The 22,164-nt window shown below is 34.6% G+C and overlaps 1 protein-coding gene across 10 annotated transcripts in view; it reads left to right on the top strand.

Annotated features, from left to right (window-relative positions):
- LOC132603181 (calcium-transporting ATPase 8, plasma membrane-type-like) overlaps nucleotides 1-22,164 on the top strand; it is a 45,262-nt gene that overhangs the window by 19,174 nt on the left and 3,924 nt on the right. For 2 of the 10 annotated variants that reach the window (XM_060316110.1, XM_060316112.1), the window contains exons 1-27: nucleotides 6,577-6,794; nucleotides 7,738-7,981; nucleotides 9,283-9,399; nucleotides 9,492-9,531; nucleotides 10,355-10,479; nucleotides 10,586-10,717; nucleotides 10,821-10,910; nucleotides 11,446-11,515; nucleotides 12,547-12,617; nucleotides 12,698-12,781; nucleotides 12,927-13,004; nucleotides 13,082-13,156; nucleotides 14,973-15,056; nucleotides 15,137-15,219; nucleotides 15,305-15,413; nucleotides 15,494-15,549; nucleotides 15,750-15,792; nucleotides 15,865-15,948; nucleotides 16,085-16,222; nucleotides 17,498-17,563; nucleotides 17,643-17,741; nucleotides 18,425-18,532; nucleotides 18,868-19,035; nucleotides 20,235-20,294; nucleotides 21,080-21,244; nucleotides 21,320-21,436; nucleotides 21,845-21,943. In XM_060316110.1, the coding sequence (XP_060172093.1) occupies nucleotides 6,592-6,794; nucleotides 7,738-7,981; nucleotides 9,283-9,399; nucleotides 9,492-9,531; nucleotides 10,355-10,479; nucleotides 10,586-10,717; nucleotides 10,821-10,910; nucleotides 11,446-11,515; nucleotides 12,547-12,617; nucleotides 12,698-12,781; nucleotides 12,927-13,004; nucleotides 13,082-13,156; nucleotides 14,973-15,056; nucleotides 15,137-15,219; nucleotides 15,305-15,413; nucleotides 15,494-15,549; nucleotides 15,750-15,792; nucleotides 15,865-15,948; nucleotides 16,085-16,222; nucleotides 17,498-17,563; nucleotides 17,643-17,741; nucleotides 18,425-18,532; nucleotides 18,868-19,035; nucleotides 20,235-20,294; nucleotides 21,080-21,244; nucleotides 21,320-21,436; nucleotides 21,845-21,943 (2,808 nt within the window). In that variant the 5' untranslated portion in view covers nucleotides 6,577-6,591. Of the gene's footprint in view, nucleotides 1-1,028; nucleotides 1,232-1,381; nucleotides 1,452-6,576; nucleotides 6,795-7,737; nucleotides 7,982-9,282; nucleotides 9,400-9,491; nucleotides 9,532-10,354; nucleotides 10,480-10,585; nucleotides 10,718-10,820; nucleotides 10,911-11,445; nucleotides 11,516-12,546; nucleotides 12,618-12,697; nucleotides 12,782-12,926; nucleotides 13,005-13,081; nucleotides 13,157-14,972; nucleotides 15,057-15,136; nucleotides 15,220-15,304; nucleotides 15,414-15,493; nucleotides 15,550-15,749; nucleotides 15,793-15,864; nucleotides 15,949-16,084; nucleotides 16,223-17,497; nucleotides 17,564-17,642; nucleotides 17,742-18,424; nucleotides 18,533-18,867; nucleotides 19,036-20,234; nucleotides 20,295-21,079; nucleotides 21,245-21,319; nucleotides 21,437-21,639; nucleotides 21,689-21,844; nucleotides 21,944-22,164 lie in introns of those variants that run through there. The other 8 variants (XM_060316113.1, XM_060316111.1, XM_060316115.1 and 5 more) reach the window with 8 other exon arrangements.

The raw sequence follows: 22,164 nt of genomic DNA, 5'->3' as shown, positions 1-22,164 counted from the left end.
AAAAAAAAAGTGCACCCCCTATTAAAAAATCAAACAATATTCATGTAATTTTCAATGTATCTCATTAAGTCAATAATGATGAATTCATTACCACGTTCGTGTCAATCCATGAAATTGCTTTTCTTCAAAAGGTTAAGTAGTCAAACCATACAATTTTTTTTTATATTAGCCTGAGATCTAATCTAGATAGTAAACTGTTGTATTTGTTATTCCGCCATGTCATTTATTTGTTATGTTTACTAAAATAAATATACTTAAAATATTTATATTTTAAAATAAGATAGAATTTAATTACTTTTTTATTTTTATTCTTACTCTAATAAATGTGAAAAGAAATTAATGTCGTAAAAAAAATATCAAATGCAGATCAAATAATGAATAAGGTAAATTAGTCAAATTTCTAATCGACGTTTTCTTAAAAAACCATTCAAAAGACAACATGACAAGTAAAATGAGCTAAACCGAGAATATTTACTAAAAATTAAAAAAATAGTATTTCTTCGTTTAAATAAAAAATCAATTTCTACTTTGTTTCGTTTTAAACATGTAAAATTAATTTAATAATTTGAATTAGAATTGTCCAAATCAAAATTTGATAAAAAATAATACGTATTTTACACCTTTAAATTAATCGAATTAAAATTGAAAGTATCAACTGATGCTTAAATATTGCTATTGTTTTATCTCAAAGAGAAGAAAATAGTTTCCTTTTAAACAAGTCTTCTCTTTTAAAAAATATTAATAAATTTGCCGATTTTGTGTTCATAGCAAACATTAATATAATAAAATTTTAGATACGGACACAAATTACAATGTTATATATATATATATATATATATATATATATATATATATATATATATATATTATCACTATTTAAAAATAATTACATACACATAAATGCATTATAATCTAAAGTATTGAGCCCGTGCTGCGTAGGCCGTCTAGTACTAAAGAAAAAAAATAGAGAAACACCTATTTTTAGGCCTATAAAAGGCCTGCATCTAGTTACTGATTGCAGAATGTGAACAATTGGCATTAAATTCTTTTCTTTCTAGCGAAGCATATGTGATATGACTAAAGAGGGGAAATAATATTATTAAAAAGAAAGTAGAGAGCAGATTTTTATTATTATTATTTCATACTGTTGATATAAAATAGTCATCGACGATAGTTCTGTTCAGATAGCTATGAATCTCAAAGGTTTCATTCATCAACCAAATAACTGAAAGTAATTTCTTTCTACGTTTGTGTAGTACATTTTCAATTTTCCTTCTCCCTCTCTTGCACATATTCTTTTTTTTTTTGTTTGTTTCTTTTATTTGTATAATCGACTCGAGACACATCCATATCTTTGTTTCAAACTATAATTTGCATGCAGCTTTATATTTTAGCAGATTTTGGAAAGTTGAAGAAGAAGAACCAGAAGGAGGAGGAGCAACTCTTTTGTGGTACGTACAATATATATCGAATGTTCTTATTTTGTTCGTTTCATTTTTTTTCTTGGGTTTTGTTCATAATTGTTTGTCTATGAATATTTTAAATTAGCCAATATGAGAAAAATGAAACCTTGATTTCATAGAATTTCCAAAATTACGATAGTAGTTTATGTTCGTGGCGGAAAATGCTATGTATATTTGGTTTTATTCTGCACAATGTCCTTATTCTTTTTCATTAATTGAAAGGAATATACTAGGAATTATAACTCTACACAACAATATATCAGCTAGGAGCATGAAATTTTGTTGCGGTTATTATTAGTATAATATATTAATTACACATTCAAGTCACTTAGAAAAATTTTAAGATAACTTTATTTAATAATATTAATAAGTAATTATGCTGATAGTGTAAATTTTTATTATACTATCAATATGTATAACTTAAATTCGTATATAATATTGAATGGCGAGTACAAAATAATTAGTGTAACTTACATGCAACGGAAGAAAAGTCGTCATGATGAAAGGGAACCAAAGTTGAGAAAAAAGGCATTGAGAAGTAATAATCTTAAACAATACTCAAACATCTCATCATCAACATCAAGAACTACAAAACTGAGTTTGTAAAAGCTAACTTGGCAAAAACTCAGACAAAATGCCACACAATTAACACTCCAAATAAACAATTAATACTTTTGAAGAAACAATTAGATACGCCCTTTCTAGGTTGTCATTTTTAGTTAATTAAAACTAATTTATCGGAGCCAATACTTACTAAAATATAGATATATATTCCTCTCCTAAACACGTAGTTAACCCCCAGAAGGGGAAATTAATATTTAAAGACTCATATTAGTCATAGTCATGTGGAGAACAAACTAAAGTCCTTTATATGTAGGAGATTGTGCATGTGACCCATCTGTCTTCTATGGGCAAAGTCATATAGTCCACCACATTCTTTTCGTAAAAATTTCAAGGGCAGCTTATTTTGATATAGCATATACTTATTTAAGTTGTGTTTGTTTTCTCACTATTTTTTTTTATATATACTTATTTTAATGTACGATATTTAAAATTAGGCTTGACAGTATCAAGTGTCTCGTCTGAATTTACATATGAGTGAGACTCAGTCATTTTCATCTGAACTTCAATCATATATAACTGAACTTCAATATAAAACTTCCTACATTGTGTATGAAGTTAAACTCTAATCAAATTAGCTTTATGCATAATATATCTGAAGTGTCCCTAAGTGAACAAAATTATAAAGCTGACATAAGTTAAATGACAATATAATTGGATATTCGTACATTTCACCCATTCTTTTCTAGTGGCGGTAAAAAATAAAATCTTGAAATCATCTTAATCAAATATCTCACATTCGAGTCTCGATTTTTTTTTTTAATAAACATTTTCTCTTTTCATAAGTTTTTAATATATTTATATTAGTCAAATCAGTGAGTGAAAGTTGTAGGAAGAAAGTTATATAGTCACGGCATTTTTGTTATTAACTTAAAAAGTTGTTTTATTTTTTATAGTATAGTCTTTTTCTTAATAATTAATAATGTCATGGAAGAGTCGTAGGTTCCTTAAAGATTGGGATACCACGTATCCTTCAACGTGCCTCCATTTTAGGACTTCCCTCAACATACAAAAAAGTAAATGCCGCGTTCTTCTTTTTTTTTTCCTTTCATAAAAGAAAAAGAAAATATATTTTACTCCAAAGTTCCATCTTGAAGAAACAAAAAAAAAATACGATTAACTAGAAATAGAAAAATATAAAATCTCATGGAATTTATAAGCAAACGCGTTTTTAGGAAAATATGAAAAACCATGTCGACTAGCATGTTCCACCCTGATTTGCCTGCTTCATGAAATAATGTTTAATGAATTATCTATTTTTTAATTTAATTAATTATAAATTCCAAATTCATATCTTATTTGCTTCCCATTTATGGGATCCCACTGTGTATGTTATTGTTTTTGTATCTAATTTGTTCGTAAGTTAAATTCATTTTAACTTTTATTAAATTCAAAATATAAACTATATAGATGCGTGTTAAAAAGTGAAAGCCTATATAATAATTGTATGGTAACATATATTTCTTTTTTCTAAAATAATTCTAAAGGTAAATCCGAATATATTACTTCTGACAGTTAAATTCCTTACAAGTAAATTTCCTCGTGTTCTTCTTTTAAGACTCCAACAGATATTCATGACCCACCAACTTAAAAAATTACTCCACTTTGTAGTATTTATTACTTATTCCTCACGCAACATATTGTACCAATAAATGGAATTTACTTACCTAGTACGTAGGTTACTTGAGAAAATAAATAATGACGGTAACCATCAAAATTATGTTGGAATAATAAGTAGTCCATCCTTCTTAATTAAATATCTCGCTTTGTTATTAAGTGTGACTTTCTGATGCGAATCAAAATTAGTCGAGTTTCAAAGTGCATATCAACCGCCGAATTGAATAAAACAGAAAAAAGAAAATTACGGTAGCATCGCATTTCACTTTGCAACTATAGGAATTAATGGGGAAAAATTATAGGGCAGGAGCGTTAGAGGTTGGTTATTTGATGGCTTAATTAATTGACTCTTCTCCTATAAAAAATAATGCATGTGTAATTCGTCTGAGTTAAAATAAAACAAAAAAACTGTTAAAGTAGTTTTTGGGTATGTTAATACATGTTTCATTTTACTATACAACACATTAATTTTTTTGTTACTATTAAGTTAATTATGCTGTGATGTACGTTTACGTTATAGTAGGCTTTTTGGTTAACCTACGTTATAGTTGAAAAGCCGGAGTTGAAATTAGAACTTTATTAATGCAGATAATGACACTATTTGAGAATAGAATATAACTATATGAAAAAGAAAAGAAAAGATATCGCTATTGTTATTTATTACTATATAGAAAAGGTATAAATTAATTAAGCTCAGCCAGTAAACTGGTCCCTTTTGTTCATAGACTAAAAAAAATACTTCTTTTATCCCAATTTATATAAACTTATGTAATGGTATTTGACTGTATATGAAATTTAATATAACAAATAAGGAAAAATTTTCGAAAATAAATCATAGATACTTGTGTGAACATGTATTACTCCTTATGAAGGGTAACATTGAAATGTTAAAGTTAATGATTACTAAATCTAAACTAAAAAGTAAAGAGTGAAGAACAAAATAAGACGAGGGAGTAATATTTAGAGATTATAACAACAACAATATACCAGTGTAATCCCACTAGTGAATATAGGGGTAAGATGTAGCAATCCTTACTCCTACGTTCAACAAAATATGTTTTATTAGACTTAGCCATTATTTTAACTTCAAATTTTATTCATAAAACCTAAAATTTTAAAAACAAGTTCAGTACTCTTTTCCATATTTAACTTCAGATATCAATATTTTTTGACATGTCAGATCAATTAATTATCAAATTTTTTCTTTTTGGCACACTAGGAAATTATGAAACGGGACCACATAGAAAATATCCATAGAAGGTGATTTATTTTGAAAATTTAACCAGTAGTATATTAGTACTATATTCTCTGTCCCTATAACATATTTTTATTGTTAGTCTGTATAATTTTTTTTACCCTTTTATAATTAAAAATAATTAAATTTAAAGTTTTCCTTTTATCTTAATGAAATAATTTATAGCCACATAAGTGTTTAAATACTTTTATTTTTTACTCCGCGTGAAAAAAATATTACCTTTATATAATTAAAAATGACTTAACTTTAAAAAATTTCTTTTACCTCAATTAAATAATTTATAGACACATAAGTGTTTAAGGGGACCATAAATTTTAATAACATTTTTTTTTCCTTTTTAAATTTTATACCTAGTCAAACTTGCCACATAAATTGGATGAAGGCCTATTATTTATGTGGTACCATGGGCCTCTCCACTTGTACTTTCCTTTAAAATATATTTTGCATGCTTTCGTTCGTCTATTAGTTTATTAGGTAGTTAAATTAGTCACATAAAACTTGAGAACTTCTTAAAGATATGCATCAACCTCAAATAAAAATTATCTGAAATTTTACAGCTTATTCCGAGAGTTTAGATCTAATATCCTGACAAATTTTAAGGGACATCTATGTATTAGCCTTCAATTTAAGTTTAGTAACTTTTTTTTTGACATGTCGACCAATTTACTATAGGGCCTACATAGAAATATCCAGAAAAGACAATTTATTTTGAAAAACCAACCAGTACTATTAATGTGACTGTAAATTATTTCATTAAGAGAAAAAAAAATTTCAGTTAAATTATTTTTAAATATATAAATGTATCATTTTTTTTGACACAAGCTAAAGGAATAACAAGTTTAGGAATTAAGTTGAAAACCAATTAGCTATAGGGCCCACATAGAAAATATCCAGACAAGGTAATTTATTTTTGAAAAACTAACCACTACTATGCTTTTTGTGTTGTACCATGTGCTACCCTACTAGTACGTTACTATATTCTCATTATCGTAACGGAAAAATTCAAAAATAAACTTTGCTTTCAAACCACTATAAGGACCGTTTGGCCATAATTTTTTTCACTTTATTTAAAAATTAATATTTAGCTATAAAAATTCTAAATATAATTAGAAATAATATTTAAAATTTGAAAAATAGCTAAAATTTTATTTTTACTTTTTTTCTTCATATTTTTATATTCAAACAATTAAATATTATTTGTAAAAATAATAACCAAATATAACTCCAATTTCAAAATTCAAATTTCAAATAAAGTGAAAAAATATTTGGTTTCCATGGCCAAAAGTCTTCTGACTTTTTTTCCTTTTGACATGTCGACCAACTATAAGTCCCACATAGAAAATATCCAAAAAAGGACCTAATTTATTTTTGAAAAACTAACCAAGTACCATGCTTTTTATGTCGTACAACGCGCTAGTGAAGGATCTAAATTTTTTATTAAGAGATTCAAAAAATAAAAATATAATGATTGAAATTTAAATTTGAAATCTCAAGGTAAATTTTAAATATCTTAGATCACTAAATTAATCTCTTTTCTTATATTTAGGATGTTTAAAATTTATATATATACATAAAAATAAAAAAACTTTTTATATATAATGTAATTTTTTATCGAAGGCTGTTGGTCGGCAGGCCATGCTACTATACTGTCATATCGTAACAGAAAAAATTCAAAAAAAAAAGGTTTGCTTTCAAAACACTATAAGAGGTCTTAAGAAAGATACACGAAGTTTCCTAACACTTTCCTTGGAAAAAAGCTTGCAATTTCCATTGAAATTTCTTATCTCTAACTTTTTTGTCACATTGGTCACACAATATTGTCGGTTTCTCCACTACCGGTAAATCCTCCAACACGCCATTTTTTTTTTCTCTCACTATACACTCTCTTTTGTGGTAAAAAAAAAAAAAAAATTAACAATTTAACCTCAGTTAATTTATTACAGTGAATACAATATAGTAGTATTATATAATATTAGTATGTGTTTGTTCTTTTTTTTAGATTTTGTTATGTTTATCTGCACATAGGTTGAATATGATACTACTATTTGTGTTTTTTTTTCCTTGGTATTGTAAAAAATGTTTAATTATGGGTGGTTTGGTCGGTGTTTAGGCGATAAACCCTAGATATATATTTTTTTAATCTGGAATTGGGGTTTATTTTATTTACTTTTAGTGTGTCAGATTTATATATTTGTTTTTTCAATTTTGGGTTTTATTTTACATGGTTTGAAAATACTGAGAAAAAAAAATGCTGGGAGATTGGGGTTTAATTTACTTTTGTGTGTCAGATTTATAAGGTAAAAAAATAAAATTACAGTGAATACAAATAGTATTAGATGTTGTTATGTTTATCTGCACATAAGTGGTGATTTTGGCTTGAATATGATACACCTATTATTTATGTTTTTTTTTTTCTTTGTATTGTAATTTTTTTAGGCGATAAACCCTAGTAAAATTTTGCTAAAATAGGGGTTTATTTACTTTTTTGTGTGTGTCAGATTTACTATATATTTGTTTCTTTTGGGGTTTTTTTTTTTTTTTTTTTTTTACATGGTTTGAAAATATAGAGAAAGAAAATTGTTAAGCTAATGGTTGAAAATGATGCTAATTATGGTTGGTTTGGCCCGTGTTAGGAGATAAACCCTAGTAAAATTTTGCTGAAATTGGGTTTTATTTAATTTAATTTTGTGTGCGCGATTTATATGTTTGTTCTTTTTTGGGTTTATTTAGTTTTAGTGTGTTAGATTTATATGTTTGTTAAAAATTTGGGTTATATTTTAGATGGTTTGAAAATACAGAGAAAAAAGAAATTGTTGTGAAATCTGGTGTCATCTCTCCTGCGACAGTAACAGTGATGAGTGAAGATAATGGGAAAATGTCGCCGTATAGGCGGCATCATAATGAGGATTTGGAAGCTGGGAGTAGCAGTAGCAACAACATCAAGTCTGGTATTGCTGATTGTGGAAGTCCTTTTGATATTCCAAGAACTAAAAGTGCACCTATCGATCGCTTGAAACGCTGGAGGGTACGTCTTTCTTCTAATTATTATATCAATGTTTGTGTTTTGTGTTGTGAAATCTTGTTTGGGTATTCCTTCATTATTTGTTTTATATGTTTTTTTTTTTTTTTTTTTTTGGTATGCATTCTTGTTCTTCGATTTCTGTTACTATCCGTTGTTTCTTGTACTAAGGTTATCGTATTATTAAGGGTACGTATTTCTTGTAATTATTATCAATGTTTGCGTTGTGTGTTTTTTGTTGTGAAATCTTAGTTGGGTATTCTTTCATTGTTTGTTTTATATGGGGTTTTTTTGGTATGCATTCTTGTTCTTCGATTTTTGTTACTATCTGCTGTTTCTTGTACTTCGGTTATCGTATTATTATGTGGTTTTTGTTGTGAAAATCTTTTTAAGGTATTCCTTCATTATTTGTTTTGTATGGGTTCTTTTTGGCTTATTCTTTGTTTATTTACCGTGTTAGTAAAACCATTGCATAGTTGGTTAGTTTATGATTTTCGTTTTGGTTTCAACTTGGTCAATTTTGAGTTTACGTTTCGAGAATGCTAATTGTGTTAGTTTTCTGGTAAGTCAAAACTTACAATTTTAGAGGGTTTCAATTGATGAATCCTTTATGCCAAAATGAAAAAGTCCGTTTGTCAACCATTGCCAAAACCCAAATGGTTATGGTGCCATTTTCATGACGGTTACACTGAATCTAAAATTTTATCACCAAGGGGATACAATGTGGAGTATTGCTAGGGTATCTCAAGCGGAAAGCACCTGCACCTCCAATTAAGGTTGTGGGTTCGAGTCACCAAGGAGCAAATTACCATATAAAAAAACAAAATTAAAAAAAAACAAAAAAAACAATGTGGAGTATTGGAGCTTTCCTGTTTCCCAGTGTAATGTGGCTATCAATGTCCACTGTCCTTTATGATGGTATTATGTTTTTAAATTGCTTCAAGGGTGATATTTCCTTCGTTGTAGAATCGATAGACACAACCACAGTGGTTAAACTGTAAATGAAGCCTATCCCAAAATGACGGTGATGCCCTCAGGAAGAAAATTAAACTATTTTTTACAAAATGGCAGAGAGCAGTTTGTTTCCTGGTTATGTGAAATCTTCTTTTGCTATGTTGTTTGTCGATGTGTTGGAGAAGTCTAGTGTTTTCGTTTTCTTGTTTCTTTGTCAGTTTGACAATTGCTGCTTTCATGCCTTTTCCATTTATGAATTTAATTTATTTATTTTAAAAGGCTTACAAGCTGTGTTTCTTCTATTGGTTTAAGAAGGGTATAAACTTTTGCTGACCTGAGTTATCTTTGCTCAGCAAGCTGCGCTTGTCCTTAATGCTTCTCGTCGATTTCGATATACCTTGGACTTAAAAAAGGAAGAAGAAAGAAAGCGATTGATTGCTAAGATAAGAACTCATGCACAAGTCATTCGGGTAAATATTAATCTTGAATATTTCACATTATCCTACAGTGCATTCAATGGAAGTAAATATTTTTGTTCCTTTTTTTCTTTCCATTGAATCAGGCGGCTGTTCTTTTTCAAGAAGCGGGGAAGACAGTCAATGGTAAACACTACCTGTTGCTGCTTTTAGTCATTGAGTGAAAACTATGTTTGTGACAGCTCTAACTACTTAGCCTCAAAAATTGTATCCATATCTAAATACAGGAATGCTGAAGTAGGTGAAAAGAAGTGTGCAGTAAATAAAAATGTTTCATGATTGTTTGTTTGTTACTTCACTTGAACCAATATATCGGAAGTTTGTGTTCTCTCTTTCCCTGTTTGGAATGCTGATCAGATTTTTCTGGTGGAGGGAATTAATCTGTTATATCTCGTCTTTTAAATTAGTGGTGGAAACCGGCTGAAGGTGGCTACAGATATCCGTCAGATACCTTTCAATTTGCTTTATTATATTAAATGGAAATAAAGAAATAGCTTAAAAAGATGTAGCGCAGTTCTTGTATGCTTACAGAAGCAGATTTAATTACTCTCGGATAATTGTTGCTGCAAAGAATTTATCTCTGGAAGTAGAACAATAGTCGAATGAAGGCGGATACTCTTCCATAATTACTCTCTAACTGCCACTGTTACATCTTTGCTGATAATTTAGGCTCTTTCACTTTTTAGTCTTGAAAGGTTTGCTATAGGCGCACCTTTAACCCTAGATCTATGTTGCTCGGACTCTCCAAAAATGCTACCGCAGCCGTGTCGGATCCTCCAAAAATACACTACTTTTGGAGAATCCGACACACACCCATCAACATTTTTGAAGAATCCGAGCAACATAGCCCTAGATTTACTAGTCGTATTTTGAACTGATAGATTTTTTTCTTTTTTTGGTCACATGTTTCTGTCGAGTACTATTTTGTCTTACATTTTTCTTGTTTTAGGGGATGGGCCTGTTAAAACGTTGCCTCCAACTACTACCTCTGTTGGTGAGTTTGATATTAGCGCGGATGATCTGACATTGATGTCTAGAGACCATGATGTTACTGCTTTACAGCATGTTGGAGGGGCAAGTTCACCTTCAAAATCTTTAATTTTTTCTTTTAGTCATATGAGTGCTGGATGAAGTAATAATCTATCTTTGCTATTTCCATTGTGCAATGGTGTTACACCAGGTTAAAGGGGTGGCAGAGAAGTTGAAAACAAATTTAGATAAAGGAATCGATGGAGATGAAGTAGATCTGCTGAAGCGAAAGAATGCATATGGATCCAACACATATCCTCGGAAGAAAGGAAGGAGTTTCTGGGTATGTGTTACAGTTATTACATCATTTAATGCCGTGATTTATTGTTGAAAATCAATATGACATTATTTATCATCAAACATATTTACCCTTTTCTCCACTGTAGAGGTTTGTTTGGGAAGCTTGCTGTGATACAACCCTGATAATTTTGATGGTAGCCGCAGCTGCATCATTGGCGCTGGGCATAAAGACAGAGGTGGGCTGAATACACATGATAACTTCTAGTCACCATTTTAGGATATAAATCCTGCATTGGAAAAATATTTATTGAAATTTCAGTAGAAAGAATCTCTGTTCTTCTGTCCTTTATTGATATCGAGTGGAAATATAATTTGAAGATTCATACAACTGCGGCCGGGGGTGAATGTTATGGTCCTGTTGATCTTGAAGAACACAGTTGTGTTAATAAAATCTCAACTGCGGCCGGGGGTGAATGTTATGGTCCTGTTGATCTTGAAGAACACAGTTGTGTTAATAAAATCTCCTATGTTCTTACCTATCAATAAGAGTTCTTATGTTCTCTGTCTTTTATAAGACTTACACATATGCAAAGTATATATAGAATAATGCAGCAATACCCACTAATTTGTTTCCGTGAACATCTTTCTTTTTTTAACAATTTTTTGGCCTATTATGTCTTAACTTTTCCAGTAGGTTTTGTCTTCAAACAAGCTATTTAATATCTGCTTGCGAGTTTCTCCTCCTGCTCTAATTTAAGCTTGCTCTATTAGGGTTTAGATGACGGATGGTATGATGGAGGAAGCATTTTTTTGGCAGTGATTATTGTTATAGTTGTGACAGGTACAAGGATTTATGTAGTTATTTTATTTCAATAGAGCTCTTGATGTTGAACTTGTGCTTAATTTGGCTAGTATGAAGAAATGTGCAATTTCAGTGAACTCTTAACACTGGATAAGTTATTAAAAACATGGATTTCGTTATTTATAGCCTGTTTGGCCAAGAGATAGAACTACAAGGTTAGTTGAAATTTAAATTTAAAATGGGAAAGACTGAGAGGCTGATTAGATTAGTTGGTATTTAATGTAAAATGTGGAAGATTTAGAGGCTGATTGCTGATTATACTGATAATCATAATTTGACATACATTTAAATCGTACATGGTGCCAGATGCAATAAGGTGAGATCACTATTTTGCACATTATACTACAAATGATGTATAAGAGAGTTACGTGGTACCTTAAGATGCGAGCTCTAGATGAAACATTTCCTGCACTGGGGTAAACATTTCATGCATGATTAAATATCTCCCTCCAAGTTTTGGAAGCTTGATTTCTCTTAGCAACCAATGCTTTTACAACTATCAACAGTTCCAGTGTCTACTTCCTTCATTTAGGTTTTCTTTTGATAAGGTAACTTTTCATTTAGGTTTTTGTTAGGTACAACTGTGTCCATTTTGCAATCAGCTTGTAGGATAAAAGACAACTCTATGTTCAGTGTCGATACCGAATTACCTAAAGCATTATCACAGGATCTTTTAGTAAGGATGCAGATGTTGTCAAGTCTGTGATTTCCGCCTAGTTAGACGGATGAATTGTCAAAGAAATTGTGGAAGGAAAATGAGTTCGGAGCAAATCTTGTGTGCTCTTTGATTAGTAGTTACAGTTGCAACAATATCATAATAGCTGATTAAAAAGACATCGAAGTCTAATATGCATTTACTTGTCTATATTTATTTTCGTAAAGTAATTGATGCAAGCCACTGCATTGAAACTATGTTGGCATCTGGATTATATGTGGCCAATGAATAAAGCCTTAAAGTTCATTTCTTGCTCTCTGTGGTAACTGCACTAGTTTCCTGTATGCATTTGCAGCTGTTAGTGACTATAAGCAATCACTTCAGTTCCAAAATCTTAATGAAGAGAAGCAGAACATACAAATTGAGGTTTGTCTCCCGTTTTCTGTCCTTTCCTTTCCTTCCCTCCCTTCTTTTTTCTTTTAACAGTCTGAGATTAATTTGTACAGGTCGTTAGAGGCGGCCGAAGAATTCCCGTTTCAATATTTGAAGTAGTTGTTGGTGATGTTATACCTCTGAAAATAGGTGACCAGGTCAGTTTCCTTTTCTTCTTCCTTTCTTGGTGATGTTATACCTCTGAAAATAGGTCACCAGGTCAGTTTCCTTTTCTTCTTCCTTTCTTGATGTTGTAAGTATGATCATGTTTCTATGAACCTCTATTCTCTACATTGATTGCAGGTGCCTGCTGATGGAATATTAATCTCGGGTCAGTCTCTTGCGCTTGATGAATCAAGCATGACAGGAGAGAGCATGATTGTGAGTGTTTCTAGTAAAATCTCTTAGGTTACACTGCTGCAATTTCCTTGTTAACTGGTATGAATTTTGTTATCCAGGTTCACAAGGATCCTAATAAATCACCTTTCCTGATGTCTGGATGCAAAATTGCCGATGGCTATGGAACTATGCTGGTAGGGGCTCTTTTCTGCATGATGTCTGTGGGCTGAAGGGTCTACTTTGGTCTTTCCTATTAGACTTTAATTTCAGATATTCGAATGGCTTTAGAGATACCTGATTTTCTGTAAAAGACATTGTTAAATAAGCAGAACATTGTCAAGATGAATGGTTCAAGAGTTCTGTCACGGGCGACTCCTCCTGAATGGTTCAAGAGTTCTGTCACGGGCCGACTCCTCCTAAGCGGCAGCGGCACACAAATAGCCCATGCGGCGCCCGTAGTCCCACCTGACTACAAGCCAGCCTTTCTTCTATCCCAGGTTTTCTTGGCATGACCCGGTGCCTATGATGAAGCTTGCCTCAGAGGCTTAGCTTTCCTTGTGCCGCCCGTTTGATGCCAAGGCTTCAGCCTTGTCTTGTCACGCTCTGATGGCGCATTTCATATGCTAGGTCTCGTGTATGCGCACCCCTTGGGTTGGTTACGGACATGCATGTCCCTCGCCTGGCACTGAGCGTCGCTCCTGCGCGCACGGTCCTATCCTCAAGCTTGACACTTGCCTAGTGTCGCGCCCGAGTAGGGAAACTACCAATCCTTGGCTTTCGTCATGTGCGGTCTTCTTTTATGTGCCTAGGGTTGTCCCATGACATTGGCAAACATAGCCCTCGTGACATACTTGCATCCCTCGTGGTGCAGCGTCACCCCACGACTGCACGTCTAGGCCAACAGACTCTTGCTTGCAAGGCTGAACCCAAGCCAAGCTCACAAGTCAATACACGAGGCTCTTGAGTGGTGCCTCGAGTACTCAATTGGCACGGAGGTCTTTAACATTCATAAAGATAGCCCGCGGGGCATAATCAGCTCCTACGTCAAGCCTCCGGCAGTCATTGTGCGCCCAACGCGGGCCCGCAGGCACGGCGTCGTCCATAGAGTCCCCTAACTCGTATGGATACCTAGGACACTCCTATGAGGTGCCTAGGCAGGCCCTTGAGGTCCTCCCTCAAGGTTGCTCACTTAGTGCGACTGGCCGACAGCATGCATGGGGGAGGCTGGCTGAGCTGTAGACAGCTCTGCCCCCCTTATATATGCTTTAAAAAGAAAAGCCCAAGTTTTAGCACTGGACATCATTTTGCCAGAGAATCCCACTTGGCCTTTCTCACTCTTCCGAACCCAAAATGAGGGGCCGTCTGTTCCTAACTCTTTCTCTTGACTTCACTCCTACATGAAGTTTCATCTCATCCCCATACTCGGGTCAAGATATAGCCTTCGGGAGCTTTATCACTGACACTGCTCCTTGGCTAAGTCAAGCCCTTAGGTAAATGATTTTCAAATGACGCCAAACTTGGTAAGCACATTCCATAACATCCGAGGAAGGGTCCCCTCACCCTAAATCCCAACATTCCATCCATAGCTCGGAAACGCACGGGACTGACACTCAGGCTCGCGCGTGGCCTCGTCTGCCAGACGGCCCATGGGCTCATCCCATATCCTTGCTAAACTTCCTTGGCACTCTTAGAATATGCCATAGAGCATATCTAGAGCCCCTTGTCAGTGCACGTCGCCTGCGCACGGCTGACACTGCCTGTGCGGCCGACCCTGCCTGTGCGCACGGTTGTGTCAGCCTGCGCGCGGCTGACACTCATCTGCGCATGTCTCCTGCACGACTGACACTCGCTTGGCCCTCTTGGGGCGCGCAGGGGTTATGGGCGCCATGGCACAACGAAGGCAGCCCGTAACAGTTCATATGGCTGACCCCTACTTTGTTTGAGATTGAGGCATGCTAGATTTATTGATTGATTTGCAAATGATTTTATACACGTCATGTTAATTTCCAGGTGGTAGGTGTTGGAATAAACACAGAATGGGGATTGCTGATGGCAAGCATTTCAGAGGATAATGGAGAGGAAACACCGTTGCAGGTTATTTGAGTGTAGAATATTATGATTCTGCTGAATGATTTACATTCAGGAATTCAATCTTTTTCTGTAATTCATTTTAGGTCCGTCTGAATGGGGTGGCAACCTTCATTGGCATAGTTGGGCTCACTGTAGCTTTAGCTGTTCTGATTGTCCTTATGATCAGGTAGTGCCAGAATTCAATTGATGCTGTTTATCCCTTCCCTTACCTCTACTGCTTTAGGAGTCTAAGTTTGAGAATGTACGTACAGATTCTTTACCGGGCATACTTATAACCCAGACGGATCTCCTCAATTCACAGCTGGGAAAACAAAAGTTGGCAAGGCTGTAGATGGAGCTATAAAAATCTTCACTATTGCTGTATGTGCATTTTTTTCATAATGACCTTTATGTTCTCTAATTGTTTGTCATCTCAAATCAATGACCTGTGGAAAATGTAGGTTACAATTGTGGTTGTGGCAGTGCCAGAAGGACTTCCTTTGGCAGTTACCCTAACGTAAGTTCGGTGCTTCTCTTTTAGATGCCTTGTTAAACACAAATCTGGAGTATGGTTGTGAAGGTCACATGTATTGCTGGAGATCTCTAAGTGATTGATTAGTTTGGTTCTTCTGTTTATTGGTCTTTGCATTAATGTAATTCTCTATCACAACTGTTATTGAAGTAGTCTCTGACTTGTGGTCAACTATAATCTTGCAGGCTTGCCTATTCAATGAGGAAAATGATGGCAGATAAGGCTTTGGTAGGAGCAGTCATCTTTCTCTGGATTCTTTTATCAAGATTCCTCTGTGTTCTAAACAATATTTAACTGCAGGTGAGAAGGCTTTCTGCTTGTGAAACTATGGGCTCTGCAACTACAATTTGCAGTGATAAAACTGGAACCTTGACTTTGAACCAGGTTCAAATTTTTAAATCCTCTTGTATTTTGTTTCCCCGCTTCCTCTCCTTTCTTTTCTCATTCCATTTTCCCTTCTTGGTTTTGGATGAAGAGCCTTTTTAAATATATGTGATTTCTACCTTTTTTCCCTCTGTAGATGGCTGTGGTTGAGGCCTATGTCTCTGGCAAAAAGATTGATCCAGCTGATGATAGATCTAAAGTGCCTCCAACTGTGTTGTCTCTGCTCCATGAAGGGGTGGGACTGAATACAACTGGAAGCGTTTTTGTGCCACAGGTAAATTAAAGAATAGTCCGCGTCGTTTAGTTGGAGCCTTAATGTGATTTCTATCCTTTTCCTTCAGAAGTTAATATAATTCGGGTAACAAAATGTACTTTTTATATGATTTCTTTATTGAGAAAAGTACTTTTATATGATTTTCATAGGTTTGAAGTATCAAAGTCTTTGAATATATTGATTTTGATTTTGTTGTAATGCTTTCTTCATCATATTAAGTTTTCCACTATCACTTTAGTATTTTCTTTTACGACTAATTGTGTAATGCACAAGTCAGGCTATATATCTTGAGGTCCATATCATGCCAAATGGACGAGGGAGGGGTTATTTCCTTAGCTATGGTGTAAACAAGTAGGGTTTAAATTATGATTTGAGGCTGAATCTACTAAGATGAGAGAGGGTCGACTATTCTTTTATTCCTTAGGTTTTGGCGTAACACTAATTGCTCCCAGCTGATGGTCTCAGTCAGTAGCATTTTTGTTTAAATGGGTGTTTATATTTGTTCTTTGAATAACTGAAACACTTTTGGTAAAGTAAATCAAGTTACTCTAAGGGTGTGTTCGGTATGAAGGAAAATGCTCTCTTGGAAAACGTTTTCAGGAAAATAACTAAATAAGTGGGCTTCTTTCTTATTTTGTGTTTGGCACGAAGAAAAAAAATATTATCGTAAAAGCATATGTATATCATCTAGACGAATACTATGGGAGGTGGGGTTGTGGAGTAGTGTGTGGGATGGTGGGCATGGGGGTGAAGATGAAGTGTGTTGGAGCGTGGGGAGGACACAATCAATGTGGAATGCCACTTGTGGAACCTGTTTTCCCTACTTCCACTAGGGAAGTCATTTTCCTCATTTTTAAGGAATTTCTTGTTCTCCCAGAGAAAATGTTTTCCAAAAATTTTGACCAATCGAACATGGAAAAATTGGAAAATATTTTCTGGGGATGTTTTCCTTCCATACCAAACACACCCTAACACGTGACTCAGTCCAACGACATGTGCCTCTAGGGTCTGCTGATGATGCTTGTGTATAAATATTGTACTTATCAAAGAAAAGAGCAGATTGTTTGAGAGTGATCTGTGCAAGTAAAACAAGTGCTGAAGTACCTTCTTTGCCACTATGGAGTCCTTTGGCTGCTTATGGTGTGAATTCGTGTTATCTGTTAGGAGCTGTCTTACCGGTTTTACTTTTTCATTTTGTGGGGATTACATATCTGCATCTAGATAGATAGAGAACATATGCAATCGAAGATCATGTGCTTCCTCATTTTCTGATAGGGTGGTGGTGCTACTGAGATTTCTGGATCCCCGACAGAGAAAGCTATTCTCCAATGGGCTGTCAATGTAATTATCCTTTCCTTTATGCTTATAATAATGGATGTCTGAATTCTCTGAAGTAATGAACTGGTATTTTCTTCTACAGCTGGGGATGAATTTTGAAGCAGTACGATCAGAAGCATCTGTTATCCATGCTTTCCCATTCAACTCAGAGAAAAAAAGAGGCGGCGTTGCTATAAAGCGGGTAAGGCCTTGCTCAATGCTGAAGCTTCTTTTCTTATCATATAATATGGCTAGTTTTAAGTGTGATTATACCTTTTATTTTTCTACTTGAGGACGTTACAGGAAAAGCAAACTAATAGAAAATTGACATATGGTTCCCATATCATCCTTGCTTCTGAATTATAGCCAACTGCTGTTTTCTTATCTTCCAATTTTCTTTCTCCAACCTGCTTGTGAGGAGCAATCGCCACATCATCTTGAAGAGCCAGGCTTATAGTGTAAAAAGAAGTTTAAGCTTCGAGCTTTTATCATTCTGGAACTAAGTTGATGGAAAGCTTAAAGACCAAAAGTTGCTTAGGTGGTGTTCCGAATATCTGGTCCTTTCAAAAAAAAAAAAAGGTTCTTTTATTAGTCATACACATGATGACTCAAACAAAAACATTGCTTCTATGTCCATCTCTTCTTACTTGTCATAAAGAAGTCCATCTCTTCTTTGGGTGCTATAAGATTTTCTCGTGATAGGGAAAATGTCTAAAGCTATCTGGAAGGTTGGATGTAGTAAATTATCTCTTAGAGCTTTATGGTCATGGAGAAACCATCTTATTAAATTCGATTTGTATCTGAACAATGCATCGGTTGATACCAATGCTGTGTTTCTTGATTTGAAATGTAGTGACACTGCATATGCGGTTTGGTGTTTTGCAGGATTCTGAGGTTCACTTGCACTGGAAAGGAGCTGCTGAAATTGTTCTCTCTTGTTGTACAAGTTTCATTGATGAGAATGGGTCGGGGGTTCCTCTCGGCGATGATAAGGTTTGTGAAAATGTTGGTCTTATCAAGCAGTTGATCTGTTAAAGAACTAAAATTAATCAATCACTAGCAATTTATCCTATTTTAAAATTGTCATATTTTCTTCTTCGGTCAATAATCACTCCGAAAACTTGTCATAGGAACTACTAACCAAAAATTGGGCACTTTAAGAGATAAAAGAATGCCATCTGCTGTACTTTTTCTTCAATATAGATGTGATTTCTGCATGTTGTTTTTTGCATAAAATTCACCATACTTTTACTGATCCGAAAAAGATATAGAATTACTATATAAATTTCAGCTTTAATTCTGAGTGTAAGTTTATTTACCGTCCACAGATGGCACAATTCAAAGAAGCAATTGCAAACATGGCTGCTTCGAGTTTGAGATGTGTTGCTATTGCCTATCGGCCATATGAGGTTGAAAAAGTACCTACTGAGGAAGAAATAGATAACTGGGAAATACCTGAGGGTGACCTGGTATTGCTTGCAATTGTAGGCATTAAGGTACTTCGTAAAATTCTTCTTAACCTGATTTATATGTTTTATTGGACATCTCTCTCTCTTCTATATGCACCAAGGGAAACTTTTCTGTAGCACACGAAAATGTTACAGAACTCCCAAGTTATTCAATTAATTTTGTTTTCTGTTTAAAGGGTGTAAATTTTCGAGTCAAGTCAAAACCAAGCTGAGATCTTTGTGGGCTCATCTTGATTTGATCCTTCTCCGAACTATTTTTTGGGCTTGGCTGACTGAAAATTGCGGCTTGAGCTCACACAAAGGGGAATATTTAGGAGCTTGAGATTTTGTGCTGAAGGCTTACCTAGGGCAGCAAACAGATAAGGCAACTTTGGAAGTTGACAACCAAGACTGGAAAAGAAATCCTAAATTTTCAGTTTTGCTTTATCTAACCTGGAAAAACTTCTTAATCCATGAATAGTATGTCTATGAAGGCAAATTCCCAAGGTTGAGGTTGGAGATGATATATCAAAGTCTTGTTGACATTGATTCCATGAGATCTTTAAAATCGAATTATGTGTTCCACTGCAAAGCACAGTTAGTATGAGAGTCAAAGGTGGTTACTCTTCAGGGAGTGAAACCTATAGCGTAGATGCTATGGAACAACACTGGTGGCTAAGAAGGGGGTAAAAACGAACTATGCAGCAAAGCAAGAGCAATCGGGTGCAGAACCACAACTATGGGTTAGAGTGGTGAACAAGTAGCGGTGACTTGGAGGGAGTAGCAATGGCGGTCACGAAGTTCGAGAATGGAGGTAGAGATAGGAGAGAAGTGATGGTTAGGGACAGTGCCAAGAACTAGGGTTTCCCCTTTAAATATTTTTAATGCACACAAATGATGACATATATCTCTCTCTATAAAAACAAAATGCTGACACATACATATGTGATTTTAACGAGAAATGAGAAGAAAAGCAAGCTTGATGTCTGATGAGTCTTTTGACCAAGCTCAATCTTGAAAGGATTATAAGCCATTGGCTTGAACTCTATCTTTGAGCCTGGATAATTCAAGTAACTGGATGCTCAGTTTTATACTTACTGTGCACTCTCATAGCCTTGTCTGCAGTTGCAGTTCATTTCACTTCCTGTTCTCTCTACGTTTCCTTTCCAATTTTAAGATTATATAATGCGGAAGTATCATTTACTTTGGTCGTCACATGTAATTAACTCTTTATATTTGTCTTATAGGATCCATGCCGACCAGGTGTAAGAGATGCAGTTCAGCTATGTATTGATGCTGGAGTGAAGGTAATTGGAGCAATTGATTCTTTGTAATATAATTTTCTAATGGATGTAATACTGGCTTAGTTCTTATCATTTGGTTTGTCATGTATTGTGTTATTTCTTTGTTTACCGTAAAAATCGTTCTTTTATTCAAGTTTCTTTTGGTTCCTGTTGAAATTTGTGTTCTATTTCCAAACATGGGACTCCAAGGCTTTGGTAGGGAGTCTGTGATACTTGTCTTTTGTAATGCATATACCAATGTTCTTTTTGGTTTCATTATAATTGTGGTTTTGAACGAATAGTGTGATGCTTTGACAATAAAGAATTGAACAAGCGTTTCCTGTAATTTGTGTGCTTTCTTAGAGATCTTTTCATATTCATGGGACTCGCAAACAAATTAGGACCTCAGCTGCTTGTTAATCTGTAATTTAGTTGGACAGTTCTTGTCTTGTGTCACTAGCTAGACTGTACTAGGGAATGTTTTCCTTGACAGGTGTGTTCCTCTTGCATGCATAGTGCAGTCTGAAACGGTTGATGACTCTCCGAAAAGCTTCGAATGTGGCAATACATGTACTCTATAAAAAATGTTTCTATTTGCTCATATTGTACCCTATCCCTTTCGTATTTGAACTTAGTAAGTCCCAGCATTGGGGGCTGTGTTATATGCTTGTAGTGTAGGATGTCCACTACTATAGGATGTACTATTGTATCAGTGGTTCTCCCTTCCAAATCCTTTTTTAAATATTTAGCTGCCCTGCTACCTTTCAATATATGTAATAACGTAAATCTGTTTTCCCTGAAATTCACAGGTAAGGATGGTCACTGGTGACAACTTACTAACAGCAAGGGCAATAGCTTTGGAATGTGGGATACTTAAGTCTGATGCTGATGCAACTGAACCAAACCTGATTGAAGGGAAGAGGTTTAGAGGGATGTCTGAGGAGGAGAGAAAGGGAGTGGCAGATAAAATATCGGTATGGAATGAAACTAGATTGTTCTTAGTCGTTCAACGAAGCTGTTGCTCACTTTAAAATCAACATCATGTCCAGGTTATGGGAAGATCGTCCCCAAGTGATAAGCTCTTACTTGTCCAAGCACTAAGGAGTATGGGCCATGTTGTAGCTGTGACTGGAGATGGTACTAATGATGCTCCTGCACTACATGAGGTGCTCTTCTTAACTTGCTAAAAAGTATATGTGATTATAGGAAACATGAGGTCTGCTAGGTGTACTTTAGCTGTTTCTGAATTTTATCCTGTTCCCTGTCCCTTCGGCCTGAGGATTTTCTTTCTGTTACTATATGGTTACTTGCTGGACCTTTGAGAAGTGAAGTTTTTGCTCGTGTTACTTATGGTGATACATATGAATAGGCCCTTGGGATGCATCTCTAAAATGCATGGATTGTGGATTCGTGGCTGGGTACATCAGTTGCCCCTTATCTGCAGTTCTATTTTCTAATTTGCTGATCAAATTTTCTTGTCTGCTCTTTGTGGTTGTTTCATGGGATAGCAGGTGTTACCTTCACAACTAACCACCATATTTGCTAATAAGATTTCCTTTGCTGCTGTCTTGTAGGCTGATATTGGTCTTGCTATGGGAATTGCTGGAACAGAAGTTGCCAAAGAAAGTTCAGATATCATCATATTGGATGACCAATTTGCTTCTGTTGTGAAGGTCAGTTTATCAAAGCGACAGCTTTCGCAGGAGGTTATCTGGCTTTCTTTTCGTAGTAAACCCAAACTTGCCTCGTGTGTTTGACTTAACTTCTTTGAAGATATCCCCAAGCGTCATATTTATATAGTTTGAACATAAAAGAAGATGCTAAGGATAAGTTTTAATGGTGGAGATTTAGTAATCCTTCCAGGAATTTTTTCTGGAATGACTGAAGTGCTAGT

This window comes from Lycium barbarum, chromosome 7 (assembly GCF_019175385.1).
Source record: "Lycium barbarum isolate Lr01 chromosome 7, ASM1917538v2, whole genome shotgun sequence".
NCBI lineage: Eukaryota > Viridiplantae > Streptophyta > Magnoliopsida > Solanales > Solanaceae > Lycium > Lycium barbarum.
The sequence above is the reverse complement of the archived record's forward strand: the minus strand, read 5'-3'. Positions and strand labels throughout refer to the sequence as shown.